We start from the raw sequence: 22,744 nt of genomic DNA, 5'->3' as shown, positions 1-22,744 counted from the left end.
TCTCCCTTCTCACCCACTTGAGTGCTCCTTGCCTGGCCTGGAGCCCCCGGGTCAGGTCAGGCAGTGGGGTGTTACTGTGAGAGGGGCTCTGCCTGGAGGAGGGATGGGTCAGTGGGCGAGGCCCCGGGCAGCCAGGGAAGGATTAAACAGGAAGCAGCTTGGGTCCGGTGGGAGGTGAGATGCCAGCAACCAGCTCCCAGGTGCTGGGGGCCGGTGCTCTGAGGGGGAGAAGGCACAGGGGCAAGGGGGCACTTGGAAGGGGGAGTCAGGAGGCTTTATTAGAGCAGAAAAGGAAAGTCGTCCCAGGAACAGCAGCAGACCGTTCTGCACCACAGCCTCCTCCCAGGGCGCCTCCCGCCTGTCGACCTGCCCCAGGGCCTCCCTGGAGAGCAGCTGATCAGAGGGCTGTCTGCAGTGGGTCCCCGGCAGGCAGGGTCAGGGTGAATGGGCAGAGGACCCCTTTGGTCCCCAGGGGGAAAGGCTGGAGCTCCTTGGCCTGGAACTGGGCGGTCCCCTCGGAGACGGTGAAGGTGGCTGTGACCTGGTGGTTGAGGCAGTAGATCGTGTTGCCCAGCGCAGCGCAGCGCAGCGGGGCGGGATGGGGCAGGGGCAAGGAGGCGGCCCGGCTCCAGGAACTGGTCACGGTGTTGTAGCGCATCACCGCGGCGCCCACGCCCCGCAGAAGGTCAAAGCGGTACAGGAAGCCCCCCAGCGCCACCATGTCGCTGGACCGCCGGTGGCTGGCACTGTAGGGGCACTCATCCCACGCATCCTTCATGGGACTGTACCTGAGCAGGCGGTAGAAGAGGTGGCCCCCAGTGACATAGATGTCCCCCTGGCAGGCCACAGCTTCGTGAGCCACGGGGAAGGTGCCCGCAGGGAGGGGTGCGCGGGAGGCCCAGGCGTCTGTGCGCGGGTCGTAGCACTCCACGCTGTACAGACACTCGCCCCCTATGGCGTAGAGCAGCCCGTCCAGCGCCACCAGCTTGAGCTGGGCGCGCGCCTGCTGCATGGGCCGCACCTGGCTCCAGATGTTGGTCAGAGGGTTGTAGCAGAAGACTTTGTTGGAGCAGACAGCCTCGGCGCCAGACCCACGGATGCCCCCAGCCAGGAACAGGTAGTTGTGGAGAGTGCAGAGGCCACAGCCACGCAGCGGGACCTCCTGGGGCACCTCGGTCAGGGGCCGCCAGGTGTTCTCTGGGGGGTGGAACACGTGCAGGTATGCGGGGGGAGGCGGGGCCGCGGGCCCCACGGCGAGAGCCTCCGCCGCAGGGGAGTCCCTTGGGAGCCCAGAGCGGCTCGCCCTGTAGAGGCCGGGCAGCACCAGGGCCCCCAGCACCGCCCGGCCCCGGCCGGTGCGCAGGCTCAGGATGCGCTCCCTGTCAGCCCCACTCAGCTGCCGGTAGAGGCTCGGGTCTCTCAGCACGTGAAGCAGATTGTCGCTCATCCAGGCATAGGTCTCCTGGGCCAAGGCAGGGTCCCTGTGCTGCTGGGCAAAGGCCAATGCCTCCAGGCAACTGCCCAGGTCCAGCCATCGTGGCAGAGCCACCACGGAGGCCCTGGACTTTCGGGGCCCCTCCATCACCCCCCAGCCTCCCGGCCTCTGCAGAAACACCGTGAGTTTCCGGGCCTCCTCCTGCTTCTCTGCGAGGCCTTGCCCGCGGCCTGGAGGGCGGGGCTCTGCCCCCGGTGCCTGTCCTTGGTGCTGCCCTTGGGCTGCAGGGCTGGCCTCCTGCTTGGGGCTCTGGGACATTTCACACAAGCTGCGTTTCCGGGGCCGCGGGACTGGCTGGGGGTCCCACCCTGTAGCCGGGGAGGGTGAAGAGCCAGGCTGGGTCTGCTCCGGGGGCGGCGAAGGGGCCGTGGGCTCTGCGGCTCCCCGAAGCAGCAAGTCCAGATGTTTCTCCTCAGTTCTCTCCCCTCTCGGGCCTGAGGGAGGGCGGGCAGTGGGAGCCCCCTCGGTCTCAGTGCGACTCTGCTGTGGCAGGGCTCCAGCCTCCTCCAGGCCCCCTGGACTCGCCCTTGTGGCCAGCCCCTCTGCGCCATGCCTGTCCTCCTCTGGGGGAGCAGCGGACTCTCTGTTCTCAGAGGGTGAGGATGTACCCGGATGGCTGAGGCCCTCCAGACCGGCCCTCGGGGCTCTCCCTTGGGGCCCCTCTGGCCTGGGGAAGGGGTGACTCCTGAGAACCATCGAAATAAGGTTTCCCCAGCTGCTTGAGAGCTGCCCGTGCTGATGGTCCTTGCAGAGAACCACACTGGGCTCCTGAGATGCAAGCCTTGATCCACCAGCAGGCGCGAAGGCTGTGGCTGCGGCTGCAGCGGGGGCAGCAGATGGTGCTGCAGGAGGGGCACCTGTCGGTGGGGCGGGGGTCGGCGCTGGGGAAGAGGACCCCACAGCAGGACTCTGGCTCACTCCGAGGGGCAAAGAGTCTGAAGGAGAGGAGATCGGAGGAATTGGGGCTCCAGGTATGAGACCAGGGCGGGCATGTGCTGCGGGTGGGGACCTCGGGGGCGGGAGGGGTTTAGGGGTGCACGGTGGGGTCGTGGCTGAGGGGCTCAGGGAGGAGATGCAGCTGCAAACGTCTGCAGAACCACAGGCCGCCTGGCCTCGCAGGGACCCTCTCCCTTCTCTAGTGCCGTGGCGCCTTTGCTCCTTTGTCCCTCCAGGCCCTGAACTGAAGAAAACGTGATCTCCAGAGCCATTAGCCCCAGCCTGTCCCACAGTGCAGGCCTCTGTGGTCCCCTGCCCTAGGGACAAGAGTGGGTGTCCCCCCTGTGGCCCCTCTGGTGATAGGCTCACAGGGCCCGGGGCCTGGCTGAAGCTTCCGGTGACCAGGACCTCCCTCCTCACCCAGGGCCAGCCTTCCATGGAGGCTGGGGACCCCTGAGACTCCCTGGGGGCCAGGGTCGCAGCCTCCTCGTTCGCACCGGCTGTGGCTCCCGAGTCCAGAGGTAGGCCTCGGGCGGCTTGGGGGCTGCTCTTCCCAAGCCCCCTCTCCGAGACACTCATCAAGGGCCTAGTCTGCAGGCTGCACAATGGGGGTGGCCCCTGGGGGAACAAGAGCCCCTGGGAGCCTGCGGGCAGGCTGCTGGCTGCACCCACAGCATCCCACACGCTCACCACAGAGCCCAGAGACAGGGCGTCCAGCTTTGGCCGGCGGCAGCCTCTCCGTCCTGAATCCACCTGCCGCCACCGGCTGCTCGGGCTCCGCCCCCTCGAGGCAGGCGACCCCAGCCCCTGTTGCCAGGGGCAGCTGTCCCGTCCCACGCTGTGCACGGGGACCTTGCCTCGGACACCCCCTGCCTCCCCCTGCACTTCCACTTCTCTGCCAGGACCCCGGGGGGTGAAGTGTATCAGGAGAGGGGCAGATGACCCTTCAGCTTTGCTCCTACCCGGGAGAGCAGAGCCTGACCGGCAAGCCTCCTTCCCTTTACCTCGGAGGCTTTCGGGAGCGGAGTTACCACGCTGCCGTCTCAAGGCCCCGCCACTGGGCCCCTCCCCCGCTGGCGTCTGGAGGGGAGGGAAGGCTGCAGCAGCCAGACCTCCGCTGCCCAGGGGCTCCTGATCCTGGGCGCCTGCTGCAGCTGGACTCCCGTGGCCACGTCCTGGAGGGCCTGGCTTCCCCTGCCCTGAGCCTTGACCCTCAACAGCCCCACTGACCTTGTGCTTCGGCAGCAGGGCTGGCCCAGCTGCTCCCACCTGCGAAGGCCGGGGGGCTGTGGATGCCGGTCCCGCCGCCTCCTGGTCCTGCGCAGAGCCAAACCAGTGCAGAGCCAGCGCCGTGGCGGCCACCACGGCCAGGGCCAGCAGGGTCAGCGCGGCGCCCTCCCAATCTTCGTCCGCGTCCCAGTCCCAACCCCAGGCAAGACCGCCAGCCTCTGAGGTGCTCTGGGCCATGGTCTGGGCCGCCGACCCGGCGAGAGGGGCCGGGCAGCAGGGTGGGAGCTACGTGCTGCACAACACTCGGGCTTCAGGCCGGTGCGGCCCGGGTGCCGTGCAGATGGGCCCCTGGTGTGCCCCGCCCAGAGGGCGGCCTGGCCAAGGAGGCTGTGCCCTTGGGCCCGCCAGCCACCGACGCGGGAGGGTGAGCCTCCGCTTCAGCGCCTGGGCCGTGCAGGGGTCAACACAACCCCCCGCAGCTTCAGGAGCTAGGGGCCTCCCCGCCCCTGCCCCGCCCCTGCCCCTCCCTCTTTCTGTGGGACCAGGGGCGGATGGCAGTGCCCGTCAGCACTGTCCCGGCAGCCCAGCCACGCGTTCTGCCCAACAGACCCTCACCCCGGGATCCTCTGCTGAGCTCAGGGCCAGTCTCAGGGGCTCTGCCAGGGAAGAGTTACTCACAGGGAGATGTTATCTGTAGCTGCAGCAACACGATGAGGCCCTGATGAAGTTACCAGAAACCCTAGAAGATTGTTCCACTCTGGAGGGGTGGGGGGTCGCCTCCCTGAGGAGAGGGATGGGGTGGGGGTCCTGACCCCCGAGCTCGGTCTGCATGCAGATGGGCAGCGGGGAGGGACGTGGGCACGAAGCCGCGGCCCCACTCCCCGGGACAGGGGTGTTCGGGAGGGTGGCTCTCGGTTCCCTCCGTCCAGCTGCCTCTGGACCCTCTCGACCCTGAGTTCAGAGATGGGACCGTTGTCAAAAGGCATTTTTAAGCCATCGAGAGTAATGAGTGGACAAAGTAAGGAAAACCCAAAAGTTATGTTTTCCTCCTTGTTGGCCTGGCTCATTGCATCCTCCCAGAGCCTCCTGGGCTCTCTGGGCTGTCTCGACTGCCAGAGGCCCCTCTTGGCCAGCCCTGGAGCCTCCAGGACCCCCCCCTCCTGCCCCAGCGCCCATCAGCCTGGCCTCTCCCGCCTCCTCTCAGGCCTCGACCTCCTCTCACCCAACCCCTCCCTCCTCTCCAGGGCTCAGGCCCCCCGCAGCAGGTGGCTGCTCAGGAGACAAGCCTTGTCTCCTCTGTGTGTTCCTCTCTTCAGCCAAGGAGTAAATCTCAGGGCAGGTGCCAGGTGGGGCCAGACATGGAAAGAGCCTGGAACTCCTGGGACAAAGGCAGGCGCCTCGTGACAAGGGCCTGTTCCTCCACTGGAGACAGAGGACTCTCCCTGACTCAGACCGCGAGAGAGCCAAGGCCTGTCCCTGGCACCCCGCCTGGGCCCTGCTGAGCCTCAGGTGTCTCACCCCCTGTGCTCTCCCCCCCACCCCGCCCTGGGCGTATTAAGTGACATTCAGAGGGAGGGAGAGGCCCTGCCTTAAGGTGGACCCCAGGTGGGGGGACGGTTCTCTGGGCGCCACCCTTATTCTCTGTCCTGGCCTCAGGCTCTGGGTCTGGGTTAAGTTTGGGGTCCAACGACCTTGCAAGGACAGAGATGATGCCATCGTCTGCACCTCAGTATCGGCCATGCAGTATCCAGCACACCTCTCCACCCAGCACCGGAAGACCCTGCATTGTCTGAGCTCCAGGCTCCAGTCAGAGCACAGAAGTGTCCACTAGGAACGCCTTAGGATGCCAGCTTCACATGGTGCTGAGGACTGTGACCGGTCCCAGAAACACAGCTGACCAAGGAAGGGCCTAGTCCCCTCCCCTGTGGAAAGGGCTTTGACTTTGTCAAAACCCAGATCGAGGCAAACCCTGCCCGGCCAGGAGAAACTCCCTGTGGGAAAGTGCCTGGAGACATGTTACCTTCCAAACAGTGGAAGTATTGCCCTCTTACCTTTCCAGAGAGAGTAAAAATGTGCATTGCTGGAAAGGTGACAGAACTTCAGAAGCACACGGGGTCACCCACAGAAACTGTGAAGCATGAGTAACTGTTCTGGTTGTGCCATCGTGGCTTAAATATCACAGATTCCCATCAAGGTGAAAACAAAGATCAAGGAAACGGGCCCCGGGCAAGTCTGGCCTGCAGTGGCCTCCTTTGAGCTCTGTTCCTCATCACCTCTGGGGCAGGACCCCTGACCTAGTCCCTCCAAGGAATAGAGGGACTTGGGCCTATGGACCCAGAGATCCTGTTTCCTCAGAAATGACACAAAACAGGGATGCAGGCAGTCATCTGCCTGCCAGCACCCATGACCAATGGACACTGAGGGCCTGGGAAGTGGGGAAACCCATCCACGTGTGAGCTGGTCCGTGGCAGCGCCCAGGAAGATTCCCCACTGCTGGGTCACTGAGCCCGGACTGCGCTGGATGGCACCCCGCACAGAAGCACACGGTGCCTTTCTGAAACATTGCTGGAGGAAAGCCTACTGAGATGAAGACGTAACTCCACTGGAGAGCCAACTACAAACGGGAGGCTAATCTAAATAAGAGAGTAGAGAGCAGCAGACGCCACTAAATGTAGGATTTTTCTATTATTGGAATTTTTTAAAGTCAAGAAAGATCATTTAATCAGAAATGACATAAACCAAAGAATGTTATATGCATGCATGTGTGCTAAGTCGCTAAGTCGTTTCTGACGCTTTGTGACCCGATGGACTGTAGCCTGCCAGGCTCCTCTGTCCATGGATTTCTCTAGGCAAGAATCCTGAAGTCGGCTGCCAATCCTTTCTCCAGGGGATCTTCCTGACCCAGGGATAGAGCCTGTGTCACTTATGTCCCCTAATTGGCAGGCAGGTTCTTTAACACTAGTGCCACCTGGGAAGCCCACAATATCATATATGTTTATGTTAAGAGTATATACATATAAATAAATCTAGAATAACATTTAAGGCTTAGAAAATATAGATTTCAGATTTAACAGTTATACCCAATGGTATACCTCTTAAGGAATCCGAGTGGGGGAAATGTTTATTTTTATAAAATAAAAATAGATAACAATGTTATTTGTAATGGAAAAAATTAAACATATAAGCGTTCAACAATATGAGAATGATGAAGAGAACATGTATTTCCACACAAATTTTTTATCTTTTTTCCGGGTCTGAAAAAAAAAAAAATGTCATTAGTAATTTGATAGGGATTGCACTGAATCTGTAGATTGCCTTGAGTGGTGTGGTCATTTTACCAATATTAATTCTTCTAATCAAGAACATATCTTTCCATCTGTTTCTGTCAACTTTAATTTCTCATCAACATCTAGTTTTCACAGTACAGGTCTTTTGCCTCCTTGAAAATGAAAGTGAAGTTGCTCAGGCGTGTCCGACTCTTTGCAACCCCATGGACTGCAGCACGCCAGGCCTCCCTGTCCATCACTAACTCCTGGAGTTTACTCAAACTCATGTCCATTGAGTCGGTGATGCCATCCAACCATCTCATCCTCTGTCGTCCCCTTCTCCTCCTGCCTTCAGTCTTTCCCAGCATCAGGGTCTTTTCCAATGAGTCAGCTCTTCGCATCAGGTGGCCAAAGTACTGGAGCTTCAGGAATGGAACCTGGGTCTCCCACATTGCAGGCAGAGTCTTAACCACCTGAGCCACCAGGGAAGCCCCTGTAGAAGTCATAACACAAGCATTTGTTTTAAAATCTGTGACAAATAAGAACGAAGACAAGTGAAAAGAAGCTAAATTTCCTCCTTGCCAAATATTACAAAAAATTTCACTGATGCTAAACAGATCCTGAACGATTAGACAAACTGAGCAACGGTGGTTGGCAGGGTCGGGGGAGCAGAGCAGGTCCAGAGCGCCCTCTGGAGGTGGGTTTTTACACGGCACCCTCCAAAACCACAGGTTAGAGGCACTTTGGAGACGGCACTGGCACCCACTCCAATGTTCTTGCCTGGAGAATCCCAGGGACGGGGGAGCCTGGTGGGCTGCAGTCCATGGGGTCGCACAGAGTCGGACACGACTGAAGCGACTTAGCAGCAGCAGCAGCAGCAGCAGCGTTGCGGCTTCTGCCACACACCAACATGAATCAGCCACAGGTCTGCATACACCCTCCCTCTTAAACCACTGTGCCACCTGCCTTCCCATCCACCACTTAGGCTGTAACAGAGCCGCAGCGTGGGGTTCCCGGCGTCATCCTGCAAACTCCCGCCGGCTGTCTATCTCACATATACGAGTGTCTGTTTCAATACTAGTCTCTCAAGTAATCGCGCCCTCTCCCTTCCCCACCGTGACCCTAAGTCCGTTCCTCATGTCTGCATTTCCTTTGCTGCCCTACAAATAGAATCATCAGCACCATCTTTCTAGATTTCATATATATGCATTACTGTATGATATTTGTGTATCTCTTTCTCACTTACTTCACTCTGTAAGTAGTCCTGCAATGAACACTGAGGTACACATGTCTTTTTCAATTTTGGTTTCCTAAGGGTATATGCCCAGTAGTGGGATTGCTGGGTCATATAATAGTTTTATTCCTAGTTTTTTAAAATTAATTTATTTAATTGGAAGCTAATTACTTTACAATACTGTGGTGGTTTGCCATACATCGACATGAATCAGCCACAGGGGTACATGTGTCCCCCACCCTGAAGCCCCTCCCACCTCCCTCCCCACCCCATCCCTCTGGGTCATCCCAGCGCACCAGCTTTGGGTGCCCTGCTTCATGCATCGAATTTGCACTATTTCACATATGGTAATAGACATGTTTCAATGCTATTCTCTCATGTTGTCCCACCCTCGCCGTCTCCCACAGAGTCCAAAAGTCTGTTCTTTATATCTGTGTCTCTTTTGCTGTCTTGCATATACGGTGATCGTTACCATCTTTCTAAATTCCATATATATGCGTTAATATACTGTATTGGTGTTTTTCTTTCTGGCTTACTTCACTCTGTATAATAGGCTCCAGTTTCATCCACCTCATTAGAACTGACTCAAATGTGTTTTTTTTATAGCTGGGTAATATTCCATTGTGTATATGTACCACAACTTCCTTATCCATTAGTCTGCTGATGGACATCTACGTTGCTTCCATGTCCCGGCTATTGCAAAGTGCTGCGATGAACATTGGGGTACATGTGTCTCTTTCAATTCTGGTTTCCTTGGTGTATATGCCCAGCAGTGGGATTGCTGGGTTGTATGGCAGTTCCATTTCCAGTTTTTCAAGGAATCTCCACACTGTTCTTCATAGTGGCTGTACTAGTTTGCATTCCCATCAACAGTGTAAGAGGCTTCCCTTTTCTCCACAGCCTCTCCAACATTTATTGTTTGTAGACTTTGTGATGGTAGCCCTTTTGACTGGCATGAGATGGTACCTCATTGTGGTTTTGATCTGCATTTCTCTGATAGTGATGTTGAGCATCTTTTCATGTGTTTGTTAGCCATCTGTATGTCTTCTTTGGAGAAATGTCTGTTTAGTTCTTTGGCTCATTTTTTGATTGGGTCATTTATTTTTCTGGTATTGAGCTGCATGAATTGCTTGTATATTTTGGAGATTAATTCTTTGTCAGTTGTTTCGTTGGCTATTATTTTCTCCCATTCTGAAGGCTGCCTTTTCACCTTGCTTATAGTTTCCTTCGTTGTGAAAAACTTTTAATTAGATCCCATTTGTTTATTTTTGTTTTTATTTCCATTACTTTCGGAGGTGGATCATAGAGGATCTTGCTGTGATTTATGTCAGAGAGTGTTCTGCCTATGTTTCCCTATAAGAGTTTTATATCAACTCTATAAAATTTTAAGTAGCTATTTAAGACTAGATTATATCCGTTAACAACTCAAGGCTAGATTATATCTGTTAATATCCATTAATAATTACATCTGTAATTCATTTGTGACACTCAACTGTGCCTAATGTCACTGGCTGGTATTGTCTGATAGATAGTGAAAATGGGTTGATTAATCAAGAATGTGGATGAAGCTCAGCAGCCTAACAGCGACTTTAAAAACATGGGATTTAAAAAAAAAAAAAAACACGGGACTTCCCTGGCGGTCCAGTGGTTAAGACTCCCTGCTTCCACTGCAGGCGGCATGGGTTCGAGCCCCGGTCAGAGAACTAAGATCCCACATACCGCGCTGTGTGGCCAAAAAAACCCAAGTGCCACGTGGGGATGTAAAGCATTACCAGTACTCTGGGAGAGTTTGGCGGTTTCTTTAAAAAACATATCATCAATAAGGCAAAAAGAACAGAACACACTCTAACACCATACACAAAAAGAAACTCAAAATGGATAAAACCTTAAATGTGAGGCCAGATATTATAAAATTTTTAGACAAAAACATAGGGAGAACACTCTCTGACATAAATCGCATCAAGATCTTTTTTGATCCACCTCCTAGAATAATGAAAATAAAAACAAATGGGACCTAAATAAACATAAAAGCTTTTGCACACAAAGGAAACCATAAAGAAAATGAAAAGAAAACCCTCAGAATGGAAGAAAATATTTGCAAACAAAGCAACCAACAAGGGATTAATCTCCAAAATATACAAATAACTCATGGAGCTCAATATAAAAAAAAAAAAAACAGTCCACAATCAAAAACTGGGCAGAGGATCTAAATAGCCATTTCTCCAAAGAAGACATACAGATGGTTATAAAGCACTTGAAAAGATGCTCAGTATCACTAATTATTAGAAAAATGCAATCAAAACTACAATGAGGCATTGCCTCACACTGGTGGAATGGCCATTATCAAAAAAATCTACAAACAATAAATGCTGGATCTTACACTGTTGGTGGGAATGCAAACTAATATACCTCCTGTGGAGAACAGTATAGAGGTTCATTTAAAAACTGAAAATAGAACTACCATATGGACCAGCAATCCCACTCCTAGGCACATATCCAGAGAAACTCAGATTTCAAACAGACACATGCCCTGCAGTGTTCACTGCAGGACTGTTCACAACAGCCAGGACACGGAAGCAACCTAAGTGCCTATCAGCAGAGGAATGGAGAAAGAAGACGTAGTACGTATATATCAACACAATGGAATATCACCTAGCCATTAAAAAAGAACAAAATAATGCCATTTGCAGCAACATGGAAAGACCTGGAGATTATCATACTGAGTGAAGTAAGTCAGACAGAGAAAGACAAATATCATATGACATTGCTTATATGTGGAATCTTTAAAAAGGTTACCTATGAACTTATCTACAAAACCAAAAGTTACTGTACACACGTAGAAAATAAGCTTTCGGTTACTGGGTAGGGGGTGAGGCGGGAGGAATAAACTGGAAGACTGGGATTCCCACGTGTGTGCTGAGTCACTCAGTCACGTTCCACTCTGCTACCCCACGGACTGTAGCCCCCCAGGCTCCTCTGTCCATGGGGTTCTACAGGCCAGAATACTGGAGGGGGTTGCCATGCCCTCCTCCAGATCTTCCCGACCCAGGGATGGTACTTGAGTCTCTTTTGTCTCCTGCATTGGCAGGTGGGTTCTTTACCACTAGAGCCACCTGGGAAGCGATAAATAATACTATATATATAAAATAAATAACGAATAAGAACCCACTATAAAGCATAGGGAACTCAACTCAGTACTCTGCAACGGCCTATATGGGAAAAGGATCTTATAAAGAATGGATACGTGTATTTGTAGGTTCACTTTGCTGTATACCTGAAACTAACCCAACATTGTAAATCATACCCCACTACAACTTTTTAAAAAAATAAAAAAGACAACATGCTGAATGGGAGAAAATATTTGCAAATAACATCACCAAGCGAGTGAAAGTCACTCAGTCATGTCTGACTCCTTGTGACCCCCTGGCCTATACAGTCATTGAATTCTCCAGGCCAGAATACTGGAGGGGTAGCCTTTCCCTTCTCCAGGCTTCTTCCCAACCCAAGGATTGAACCCAGGTCTCCTGCATTGCAGGCAGATTCTTTACGGCCTGAGCCATCGGGAAAGTCCATATAACCAATAAGGAATTCATATCCAAAATATATAAACAGTTTGTATAATATAAAAAAAAAATTTAAATGGGCAGGAAAATATTGAATCACTATGCTGTACACCTGAAGCTAATATAATATTGTAAATCAACTATACTTCAATATTTTTAAAAAGAAAAGAAAAAAATAAGGAAAAATATGCAAAAGACCTGAAGAAACATTTTTCAAAAAAGATATATAGATGGCCAACAGGAACCTGAAAAGACACTCAACATCATACATCATCAGGGAAATGCAAATCAGATCCACAATATCACCTCACACCTGTCAGAATGACTTATCAAAAAGACAAGAAATAATAAGAGTCGGCGAGAATATAGAAAAAAAGGAGCCCTCGTGCACCATTGGTGGAATGTAAATTGGTGCAGCCAGTATGGGAAACAGTACAATTTCCTCAAGAAACTAAAAATAGAAGATATGATGCAGAAATTACACTTGGGAGTATCTTTCTGAGGGAAACAAAATAATTTATTTTAAAAAATTTAAATTGAAGTTTATTGAAAAATTTAGTGTGTCTCTGTGCAGGCTACACTTGCGTCCTCTCATCTTTTTTATTTGAGAGTTTACCTGTTTTCGTCAGCAGTCCCATTTCATCAGCCTCAAGAAACTGGCCCTTCCTCAGCTTCTCAAGAATATTAAACAGAAACCCTGAAGCTTTTTAAAACAGAAATCTCACAGCTACTCTTGGTTTTCTATCTCACTGATTGCTGGATTTTTGTTTAGGTTGACAGTTTATTAAATACACTATATTTGTACTTTATTCTGTAATTTTTTAAATCATTAATCATTCACAAAGACTTAGTAAAAATTTACTTTATAGAAAACCAACTGCAAAACTAAAATAAAAATTAAAAAGCACATTTTCCCCATGTTACATAAGCTGCTGAAAATGTTAGAAATTACTTTATTTAAGGTGATCATGAAACATAAGATGGCTTGATTTCATTAAATCTGACAGCAGACCATGACTTCAGGAGCACTGATGTTGAAATGTGGATGCAAACATGTCTATTAACTAAATTGTCTCATAGTGTTTGAGAAACAGGACAAAAGAAAGCACTATTTTTTCCTTTACAGACACTTTTGTAAATCCATTTTCTATACACTTTCTCTCCCACTCAGCATTAGTTGTGGAAACTGATGAGGCAAAAAAATTCCTTAAAAATTTTTTTAAAAACCTAGATCCAATTTACAAAACATGCAAAGAGAGAATTTTAAGTAGGTGTTATGGCAGAACTGGTTAAAGGCAAATACAGTCAAGTGACAGAATATACCTTTACTCCTGCAAATATAAGTCCTTCTCTCCTCCTTTCTGAGAGAAATACATCTTCAAGGTGTGGGCTGTAAAGCAGCACACAATGCAAAGACAAAAACAAAGAAGTTTACAAATTCTATATCCTTCCAGCTCTTGAGACAATATTTGTTGAGAGTTGAGGTCATCTTGAGCAGCGAAACCAGAGCCAGCGGCTAAGGGGCCAGAACACTGCAGTAACTGGATACGTGACCACTTTCTTTTGGCAGGTCTTTGTTCTCCTCCTCCAGAAGTTGTAGATCTATTTAGTTTATCAGTCATCTTAATGAAGCTGCATCTACAAGAGTTATGTCATCCAAAGCTCCTCCAGTCACTGTATCTTTATTTGAAATGCCACATCTGACCTTGTCAAGATGAGGATCAGAAGTTGCGGCAGCAGACCCACCACGCAACACAGGTCTGGAGTCAGTTCTGGCCAGCTGTCAATTTCGGCCAACAGCATTTTCTTTCGTGGGCTTCCCGGGTGGTGCTGGTGGTAAAGAACCTGCTGCCAATGCAGGAGATGTTCAAGAGATGTGGGTTCGATCCCTGGGTCAGAAAGATCTCTTGGAGAAGGGCATGGCAACCCACTCCAGTCTTATTGCCTGGAGCATCCCATGGACAGAGGATGGGATGGCGGGCTACGGTCCATGGAATCACAAAGAGTCAGACAGGACTGAAGTCACTTATCACGCACACATCACATTTTCTCTCATAAAGCGATCTCTTTTTAGCTTACCAACTGCACAGATTTCTGAGGGTTTGGAGGAGGTCTTTCTAAATTCAGAAAATATAGCTGTCTTTCACTTAGCATAAGCACAGGAGGTGGTGTTTTTAGTGCCAGAGGCTTAAAGGGACTTGACTGTATAAGGTGATGGATGATCTGTTGGTCTTGACTGGAATGTCTTCACTATTTCCTGCCACAGCAATTCTCTCTGGAACCTGCATAATCACAGCAGCATTTGAAACTCCTTGGAATCCTTGTTCCAGGTCAACACTTGGTGGTGCTCCCTTTCATTTTTCCAGGATCCTCCCTCACTGACCAACACCTTTAACTAATTTCCGCCATCTTGGCAGCAGGAGAAAAGGGCAGACTGCCCCACTCACCGAATGTGCCTCAACCACCGCTTGCATTTTGGCATTATCTGCTTCTGTGCTTCATATCGAATCCTTTGATGCGCTTCAATATGCATGTGCTGGACTTTGAGCCACTTTCATCCCCCTGGGCCCATTGGAGGGTCCCCAGCAAGGGCCACCGCCTCCACCTCCTTCAGCGCTCTTGGCTGCTAGCTTTCGAAGAGAATTTGTTAATTTCTAAATATTTAACCATTTTTTAAAACATTTTAGTTTGCTTAGAATTGTGAATTGTGATAAAATCATGTGTCATTATATCTATTTATTCAACTTGTATGGGCTTTTTTTTTTTAATTGGAGTATAGTTGATTTACAATGTTGTGCCAGTCTCTGCTTTATACAAAGTGATTCAATTACACACACATGTATATATATTTTTACATTCTTTTCCATTATGGTTTAACATAGGATATTGAATATGGCTCCCTGGACTATATAGAAGGACCTTGTGTTTATCCATCCTATAAATAATAGTTTATATCTACTAACTGTATGGGCTTTTTTCGTGGCCCAGTACATGATTGCTTTTGCATTCCAAGGGTTTAAATAGAGGTAAAGTTCATGGAGAAGGAAATGGCAAACCACTCCAGTATTCTTGCATGGAAAATCCCATGGGTGGAGGAGCCTGGTCGGCTACAGTCCATGGGGTCGCAAAGAGTCGGACACGACTGCGCGACTTCACTTCACTAAAGTTCTCTCTACACATAGCAATTAAATTGAGCTTGATTTCTTTATTCTCGCACTTGTTTTTGTCTGCAGATCTATTTCCGGAATGGGAGTACTGAAGCCTGGGGAAGGGTTGTGGACCGAGTTCTGGTCCCTGGCCCCGCCTGCAGGACGCCTGCCGCTGCCATGGACTCCAAGGAGGAGAGGCTGGGGGCGGGGCCAGGTGGGGCGGTCAATCCGGTTGCCAGGAGGCGCGACCCGGACACAATGGGGTCTGGGAGTTGGGCCCTGCAGCGGTGGGGATCCAGACACCCTACCTTGCCATCCCAGGCAGGAGACACAGGAACAGGTCAGTGCATCCACTTCGGGGCCCCCTCGGGTCCCCCTCCCTCCCCCTCGCCCCGTTATCCTCCCCCAGTGTTCCTAAAATATCTCAGTTCTCCGAAACCCCTGGGAATTCCACTCCCGCAGCGCTGCGACCAGAGTTGGCGCGCGCACATACACCCCTACTAAACTCATTTTGGGGCTGGGGGACGGGAGATGGCCTCGAAGCTGGCCTTGCCCCGCGCCCCTCTGGAGCCAGGAAAGCAGCTATTTGTTTCTCTGGTGCCTGGGACACGCGCGGGCCCCGCCCCGGAGTCGGGCCCATCTGGAGGGAACCGGGAGTGCGTCCCCGGAGTCGGGGCGGAGGGGCCGGGGCCGCCACCTTTTCTCCGTAGGTGCTGCCGGCCGCAAGCGCTCCCACCGCGCCATGGGCTCGGACGTCTGGGTCGGCCCGTGGCGGCCGCACCGGCCCCGCGGCCCCATCGGAGCCCTCTACAGCGGCCCAGGGCCGAAGTACAAGCTGCCACCCAGCACCGGTACCAGCGGCGGGCCGGGGGCGGGGAGCCGGCGGGGGCTGCCCGGCAGGGGAGCGGCCGACGCCTGGTGATGCTGGGGCGCCCGGCAGGCTACATCCTGCACGACCCGTCGCGGCCCCGCGCCCCGGCCTTCACCTTCGGCGCGCGCCTCCCGGCACAGCAGACGTCGTGCGGCCCCGGGCCAGGCCACCTGGTGCCCGCTCGCATGACCGTGCGCGGCCTCGACAGCGCCCCCGCGTACTCCATCTTTGGCCGCCCGCGGCACGCAGCGCCCTTCCTCACTCCCGGACCGGGTCAGGAACCTGGGGCCCTGGCCTCCCAAACGCCTAGCCGCCTCCCCTCGGGAACCGCCCCCCCCCCCACGGCCCCGAGTCCCCCTTGGGCAGCCTAACATTCCAAATTCAGTCCCCGTCCCCCTTCTGGACCTCAAAACAGCTCCAAGCCTCACCGGGCTTTGACAAATCATGGCTCGGATTCCCCCTAATCCCTGGACTCCAGCGCGGGTCCCCACTAGGTCCCCAACCTAGTTCTGGCCCACGCCCCGGTCCGCCCCGCAGGCAGGTACTTCCCGGAGCGAGCCGAGAACGCGGCGTACCCCAGCGCGCCTCGGCACACCATCGCTCCCCGAAACTGGGGCCTCCGCCTGGAGTCGCAAACCCCAGGTGAGCCCAAGAAGGCCCACCCTGCACGGGCAGCGGCGGGGACACCGGCTAGTCGGGAAAGACCCACCCTCGCTGGCCCCCGCAGGCCCCGGGACCTACACTATGCCCTCGCTCCTGGGCCCGCGCGTCGTCGGCAAAGTCTCGGCGCCGACTTACTCCATCTACGGCCGCAGCGCGGTGGGCAGCTTCTGCGAGGACCTCAGCAAGGTGGGGGGACGCTGCCCGCACTGCGCGGCGAGGGGTCGGAGGTCGGCGGGCCCGGAAGCTGGACACAGCTCCTCTCCCGCCCCCACCCCACGCAGACCCCGGGGCCCTGCGCCTACCACGTGGTGAACCCTGGGGTCTACAAGCCCCGGGCCCCCCAGTTCTCGATGCTGGCGCGGACTTCGCTCCCCCAAGGCAACACCCTGAATCCCGGCCCTGCAGCCTACAACGTGGACCAGGTGGTCTGCAGTTCAGGGTCAAGGGTCGGAGGCGGGGTAAAGGGGACCGGGTCGGGATCGCGGGTCAGAGGGGCGAGCTTGGGGGCCGGGAGCCCAAGGCCTGCAGACGGCACTAGGCCAGCGACGTCTCCTGGGTCCGCAGCACCGGAAGCCTCGCGGCTGGACCTTCGGGATCCGGCACTCGGACTACCTGGCCCCGATGATGACCGAGGCGGACGATGACCCGCTGGGCGGGCGCTACCCCGCAGATGCTTCTTAAAACCTCTGGAGCCAGCAGCGTGTCGGCCTCTCTGTGCTCGCGGCGGCGGGCGGGCGGGCGGAGTCCAGCCTCCCGCAGGCCCTCGCGATTCGTCAGGATAGAAGTGCGCCACTCGTCCCGCCCACCCGAGGCGGCGATTGGCCCAGAGCCCCGCATGTCGGGGGGCCCCGCCCCTCCGCAGGGCTCTGGCGCAGCGAGCAGTCCCACGGCTCTCACCCGCCCCAAGACCAGGCAGAACCGACTAGGATCCGAAAAGAACGGGCGAGGGCCACTGAACAGGACAGGCTCTGCCCGGGGTCAGGTTGTGAGGCCGAGGCCAGGGGTCCAGCTTAAGAGGGAACGGAAAACTGTCCTGGGTCCTATTGCTGGGGTCCCAAGCCTGGGAGATGGAGGGAGAGGCGTACCCAACTCGGACACGGAACACGGGACTGAGAGGCGGACACAAGAGAAAGGGGCCCGGGGTCGGGACACGCGCACTTGGCGTCAGCGACACGGACGCAGGGCGGCGACAGGTCCCAGGTGTGTGTTGCAGCCCAGTGACCCCAGGCCCCCTGGCCCAGGGACGCTGCAGCGCCCCCCCCAACCCCCCCGCTGTCACCGACACTGAGGATAACCCATTGCTGTCGGAACACCCCCTCTGTGCTGCCTGTGCCACCTTACTACCCATGCCTAGGGGTCATGCTCTCGGCCATCTGGTGGAGATTGTGGGGATGGCCCTGGCTCTGGCCAAGTCTGGGCAGCAGCTGGCACGGCCAGAAGCCTGGTGCCAATAGCTTGGGGACAAATGCCCTGAGGCAGAGTCCTGGCACTTGCCATGGCTGGCTGTGGCTGCAAAGTTAGAAAAAAACTTCCTCTCCAGGCCAGAACCTCTGACCTCAAAGAGGTGAGCAACCATGAGCAGCTCCTGACCTAAGCCTGGCCCAGACAGAGCCCCCAAAGGCAGGACCCAGGCTTTTCACTCCCCAGGACAGAACCTGAATCTCCCTTCACGTCAGCCCCCAATAACAGGGCCAAGTTACCCAGCTTCTCCTTCTTGAGTTCCCCAGACAGGACTCCCAAGAGAAGAGCTGGGTACTCCTCTCCCTCCACCCCCCAGACTTGTGACCCCAGCAATAGGCACCAGGACAGCTTCTTTTCCGTTCCCTCTTCAGCTGGACCCCCACTACACCAGTCAGTTCAGTTTCAGTTTAGTCACTTAGTTGTGTCCAGCTCTGTGACCCCAGGGACTGCAGCACGCCAGGCTTCCCTGTCCATCACCATCTCCCCGAAGCTTACTTAAACTCATGTCCATCGAGTCGGTGATGCCATCCAACCATCTCATCCTCTGTCATCCCCTTCTCCTCTTGCCTTCAATCTTTCCCAGCATCAGGGTCTTTTCCAATGAGTCGGTTCTTCGCATCAAGTGGCCAAAGTATTGGAGCTTCAGCTTCATCAGTCCTTCCAATGAATATTCAGGACTGATTTCCTTTAGGATCGACTGGTTTGATCTAGCTGTCTAAGGGACTCTCGAGTCGTCTCCAACACCACAGCTCAAAAGCATCAATTCTTCAGTGCTTAGCTTTCTTTATAGTCTAACTCTCACATCCATACACGACTACTGGAAAAACCAGTAAATGCTTAACTCCAGCTGAGGCCTAACCAGGGATGGTGAGGAGAAATATGGCAGCGGGGAGGTGACTCTGCAGGTGTACTCAGCATCCTTGCCCAGCCTGTATAAATTAGCAGCAGATGTGATAATGGGGCACATGGGGGTACCTTGGATAAGCTGGAGTCTATTCATGAATTCACTGTCACCCAGAAACCAGAGCAGGTACAGGAAGGCCACTAACAGGTCATCGATCTGGGTTATTGATGGAAAACACAGGCCAGAATCTCTGAAGGATCACTAGGGAGGATATTGATCAGTTATTCATGGGTCATTGGACTTTGATCAAGACCATCAATGGAAATTTGATAGAAGTCACTAATAAGGACTTGGTCTAAATAACCGACGGGCCTCTGATCAATCATTACTGGGCCATAGGACGTTGATTCATATATTTGATGGGCTACTAGTGAGAACTTATCAGAATCAGTTCTGTCATTGGTCATGATTTTGGACATCTATCAAGGTTGCTGATGAGTCCTTGGTCAGGGTCAGTGATGGGGTCACTGATCAGAGGCCACTGAGAGTCACTGGGAGTCCTACTGCAGGGGAGGTTGGCCAGATACCAGGGTTGTGGGGGTGAGTGGGCTGCTGATGCTGTATTGTGGGTCAGGAAGCTGGTTCCTGCAGATGGATTCCTGTACGAAGCAAGAGACATGACAGCCACCATTGACAGCCTGCCATTCATCACAGATGATCTGACCAGGGTTTGCCTCCTCCACGTTAAAGACCCCTGACCTATGGACACACAACCACAGGTGATCTGACCCAAAGCCAGCGTCAGTGTCCCGCATCACAGGATGCCTGACCACCCCCACTCAAGAGGTGACTTGACTGATGCACCTGTCATCCCATCACACAGGGCACTTGACCTTGCATGTTCAGGGTCCCTGATCCCTCATGACTGATCTGAGTGTCAGCTTCCCTCACATCTCCCAGGAAGCTCCAGGATCTCCATCACCTGCAGACCCCTTAGCCGCCCACACAAAGCCCCCATCCTCAGTAAGAAGGCAGTGGACAGCCCGTCTGCAAAGATGGCAGGCAGGAAGTACAGGGAGGCCGCAGTCCCTAGCCAGGCACAGGCCCTGGAGCCTGTGTAGCCTCTCCATAGAGGTCCCCGTGTGGCTGTGGCCTCTCTGTTGGCACGGATCTCTTTATGTGGCCCCAAACCTGTCCTTACTCCGGTAGCCTGACCCTCAGTATCTCAGCAGCCCAGTCTTACCCTGCTGCGGCCAGGACCCAGACTCCCCGCTCCATTCCCACCCGGTGACCCTTATCCGAGCAAGACCGACCTGGTCGCGGGTCTGGGGAAACTCTCAGGGCCCTCCCGCCAAACAAGCTCTTCCTGACCCCCACCGCTGAAGTCAGTCACGGCCGCTCCAGGTGTCTCCCGCCCCCTCCCAAGCCTTCTGCAGCTCCCCCTCCAGGGGAACCGGCAACCGAGGGTACATCATGGGCTGCAGTTTGGCGAGACGCGGGGCGGGTCCACGCCGAACCGAGTCTCGGCAGGTTGGCGCGGGGCCATCGCTGACCGCCACGGACAGCCAGCCGTAGGCCGCGGCCTGGAGTGAGAAAGCAGGGCTACTCCTGGCCGACCTGGGGTCACCGCGCTCCGGGAGGGGACGAGGAGAGGTGTCCCCGCCCCGGCTCAGCCCTACGCCCGGAGACCCCCTCCCTCCCGGGCCCAGCTGCTCACGGCCCGCTGCCCCCGCGCCCGCTGGACGCAGCAACAAAGCCCGAGAGGCTTGCAGCCGTGCGCGCGCCGGCGTGCCGGGCTAGGGAGCGGGGCGGGGACCACACCCGGCGACTGCTGACGGCGCCCAGCAAGCGCGGCCGAAGCGGAAACGCAGGACCGCGGAGGTAGCCCCGCCTCCAACACGTGCTTCCGGCAGGCGTCCGCCTTTGGCGCACGCGCATCGCCCGGCGCCGGCCCGCGCACACGGCCGTCTGCGCGAGCGCGACGTCGCTGATGCATGCGCGCTGACGTCGAGCTGGGCCGGTGGCCCGCGGTGCCGCCCGGGTAGCATCTTGAGACTCGCCGCCCCGACCGTGGCGCGCAGAGGGGCACCTGGAAGATTCGCCTGCGAGGCGCATTCCGGGAGGCTGCTGTGAAAGGGGCTCCCGGAGGAGAGGGGCTGGAAACGTCTGAGTTTGCAGGCCCACCTTGTGCACAACTTGGAGCACGTTTTGTAAGGGAGGAAGGTGGTGTGATCAGACTAAGGGACGTATCCAAGGTCGTGTGCAGCCGAGGAACCGTCGGACGGGCAGAGGCCGGACGTTTAGTAGGAGTCTTCGAGAGGGTCCTCCCAGGAGAGCCTGAACAGGTGAAGGGGGCGGTTCTAAGACCTCCTCCTGGCAAACCTCCAGAGGCCCCTGAGAAAGAGACGGGGGTCACCGAAGCAGCGGAAGGACGTGAGTCCAGAGCTGCCGTCAGGTACCTGGCTGTGAAGAGTCGGCTCGAAGCAAGTAGAAACCTTTTCTTCCGGGCCGACTGCCGGCTGGAAGTGTACGTGAGAGGGGCTGGCGGGGGCTGGCGGGGGCCGGGGGCCAGGCGGAGCGCTGCAGGCTGCGGTGCGCGTGGCGCAAGGTTTCCGCGGGGCCGGGGGCCAGAGAACTGTGGCGGGAGTGGCCTCAGGAGAAAGGCTGCAGAAGGGCCAGAGGAGCCGGTCTTGGGAGGGTTGAAGCCAGAAATTCACCCTCCTCCTCCTAAGAAATGGATGTTTATTGCAAACAGATAAATATGCCCAGGAATCCGGCTGAGGCGTGTGCATGGAATACTTTCCGTCAGCTCAGATGCAAGCGACGGCTGAGCTGTTAGAGCTGCCGGGGCCAGGTGGGAAGGGATAGACTGAGGCTCTCAGGCTAAAGAACAAGAGGGACAAGCATGAACGCTTGGTGACGCCTAAACTGGAGTTTGAGGTTTCAGAGGTGAGGCAGTTGAGCCCAGGTGAGTGCTAGGTGAGCAGCTGCTGACAGCAGAGCCTGTGTAGGGCTGGTCCTTCGGGTGGAGTCAGGGATCCTGAATGATGGGGGCACTTCTGGCTCCTGACACTCTTGCTTTTTCCCAGAAGCATCAGGTCCATGCTGCTGCTGCCTCGGGCACCCAAAGCTTGGCACAGGCTCTTTCAGCTCAAGCCTCTGGCCCTCCCTGGGACCCCAGGAGGCAAGGCCCAGCATGTGAGATACCAGCTCTTCTCAACACCAGGCCCTGCAGAGACTGGCAGGCAGGGCCAGCCCCAGGGTCCTGGCCTGCGAACCAGGTTGCTCGTCACAGCCCTGATTGGGGCTGGACTGGGTGGGGCCTGGCTGGCCATGAGGGCCGAGAAGGAGCGGTGGCAGCAGCAACAGCGGACAGAGGCTCTGCGGCAGGCTGCTGTGGGCCAGGGCGACTTCAGCCTGCTGGACCACCGGGGCCAAGTGCGCTGCAAAGCTGACTTCCGGGGCCAGTGGGTGCTGCTATACTTCGGCTTCACTCACTGCCCTGATATCTGCCCCGACGAGCTGGAGAAGTTGGTACAGGTGGTGCAGCAGCTGGAGGCGGAGCCCGGGCTGCCCCCAGTGCAGCCCCTCTTCATCACCGTGGACCCCGAGCGGGACACTGTGGCCGCCATGGCCCGCTATGTGCAGGACTTCCACCCGAGGCTGCTGGGCCTGACTGGCTCCGCCGAGCAGATCGCCCAGGTGAGCCGTAGCTACCGTGTGTACTACAGCGCCGGCCCCAAGGACGAAGACCAGGACTACATCGTGGACCACTCCATCGCCATTTACCTGCTCAGCCCTGACGGCCTCTTCACGGACTACTACAGCAGGGCCAGGTCGGCCGAGCAGATCACAGACAGTGTGCGGCGCCACATGGCTGCCTTCCGCAGTGTCCTACACTGAGCCGGGTCATTAAAGGGCTGTGACCGAGCCGTGTGCGCGTGAGATCTGTACCAGCAGCCCCTGGAGGCCATGGCGGGAAGGGGGCTGGGGGCCTGGTTGCCTCCTGGGGTGCAGGGGACAGACAGCCCT

The 22,744-nt window shown here is 55.2% G+C and overlaps 3 protein-coding genes, 1 long non-coding RNA gene and 1 pseudogene across 23 annotated transcripts; 2 read left to right on the top strand and 3 right to left on the bottom strand.

The window, feature by feature from the left end:
* Nucleotides 1–397: 397 nt before the first annotated feature.
* On the bottom strand, nucleotides 398–3,898 carry KLHDC7B (kelch domain containing 7B). Its single transcript, XM_081590536.1, has one exon. The coding sequence runs from the start codon at nucleotides 3,896–3,898 to the stop codon at nucleotides 398–400; it is 3,501 nt and encodes a 1,166-aa protein (XP_081446662.1).
* Nucleotides 3,899–6,764: 2,866 nt separating this feature from the next.
* Nucleotides 6,765–17,147, bottom strand: LOC145545868 (uncharacterized). Its single transcript, XR_014082261.1, has 2 exons — nucleotides 16,486–17,147; nucleotides 6,765–7,420 (listed from the first exon to the last, which is right to left on the bottom strand). It is a non-coding gene; the product is annotated as an uncharacterized LOC145545868 (long non-coding RNA).
* Nucleotides 13,210–14,198, bottom strand: LOC145544604 (mitochondrial fission factor pseudogene; annotated as a pseudogene).
* CIMAP1B (ciliary microtubule associated protein 1B) lies at nucleotides 15,185–17,102 on the top strand. Of its 2 annotated transcripts, XM_081591095.1 has the most exons (7): nucleotides 15,185–15,213; nucleotides 15,584–15,724; nucleotides 15,814–16,017; nucleotides 16,282–16,386; nucleotides 16,472–16,593; nucleotides 16,689–16,829; nucleotides 16,972–17,102. In XM_081591095.1, exons 2-7 carry the CDS (start codon nucleotides 15,616–15,618, stop codon nucleotides 17,086–17,088), a joined length of 798 nt encoding a protein of 265 aa, XP_081447221.1. In that variant the 5' UTR covers nucleotides 15,185–15,213; nucleotides 15,584–15,615; the 3' UTR covers nucleotides 17,089–17,102. The 2 variants fall into 2 exon arrangements, with proteins under 2 accessions (XP_081447221.1, XP_081447219.1); XM_081591093.1 differs by lacking the exon at nucleotides 15,185–15,213 and having other exon boundaries at nucleotides 15,390–16,017.
* Nucleotides 17,148–20,721: 3,574 nt separating the features above from the next.
* On the top strand, nucleotides 20,722–22,642 carry SCO2 (synthesis of cytochrome C oxidase 2). Of its 19 annotated transcripts, none has more exons than XM_081591113.1 (3): nucleotides 20,722–21,057; nucleotides 21,468–21,661; nucleotides 21,805–22,642. In XM_081591113.1, the coding sequence occupies exon 3, from the start codon at nucleotides 21,815–21,817 to the stop codon at nucleotides 22,613–22,615; it is 801 nt and encodes a 266-aa protein (XP_081447239.1). In that variant the 5' UTR covers nucleotides 20,722–21,057; nucleotides 21,468–21,661; nucleotides 21,805–21,814; the 3' UTR covers nucleotides 22,616–22,642. The 19 variants fall into 19 exon arrangements, with proteins under 19 accessions (XP_081447239.1, XP_081447238.1, XP_081447237.1 ...); XM_081591112.1 differs by having other exon boundaries at nucleotides 21,802–22,642; XM_081591111.1 differs by having other exon boundaries at nucleotides 21,468–21,680.
* Nucleotides 22,643–22,744: the final 102 nt, after the last annotated feature.

The sequence above is a fragment of the Giraffa tippelskirchi genome, chromosome 4 (genome assembly GCF_054371585.1).
Source record: "Giraffa tippelskirchi isolate mGirTip1 chromosome 4, T2T-mGirTip1v1.2.pri, whole genome shotgun sequence".
Classification (NCBI taxonomy): Eukaryota; Metazoa; Chordata; class Mammalia; order Artiodactyla; family Giraffidae; genus Giraffa; species Giraffa tippelskirchi.
Note: the sequence above shows the minus strand (reverse complement) of the source record. Positions and strands in the feature narration are given on the sequence as shown.

What these genes read in the sequence shown, in the direction of transcription:
- KLHDC7B (XM_081590536.1), bottom strand. Translation starts at nt 3,898, where the DNA reads ATGGCCCAGAGCACCTCAGAGGCTGGCGGTCTTGCCTGGGGTTGGGAC.
- CIMAP1B (XM_081591093.1), top strand. Translation starts at nt 15,405, where the DNA reads ATGGCCTCGAAGCTGGCCTTGCCCCGCGCCCCTCTGGAGCCAGGAAAG. An exon ending in CCTGGAGTCGCAAACCCCAG is followed by an intron (nt 16,387 to 16,471) that starts GTGAGCCCAAGA and finishes TGGCCCCCGCAG; the next exon opens with GCCCCGGGACCTACACTATG. An exon ending in CAGCCTACAACGTGGACCAG is followed by an intron (nt 16,830 to 16,971) that starts GTGGTCTGCAGT and finishes CTGGGTCCGCAG; the next exon opens with CACCGGAAGCCTCGCGGCTG.
- SCO2 (XM_081591109.1), top strand. Translation starts at nt 21,815, where the DNA reads ATGCTGCTGCTGCCTCGGGCACCCAAAGCTTGGCACAGGCTCTTTCAG.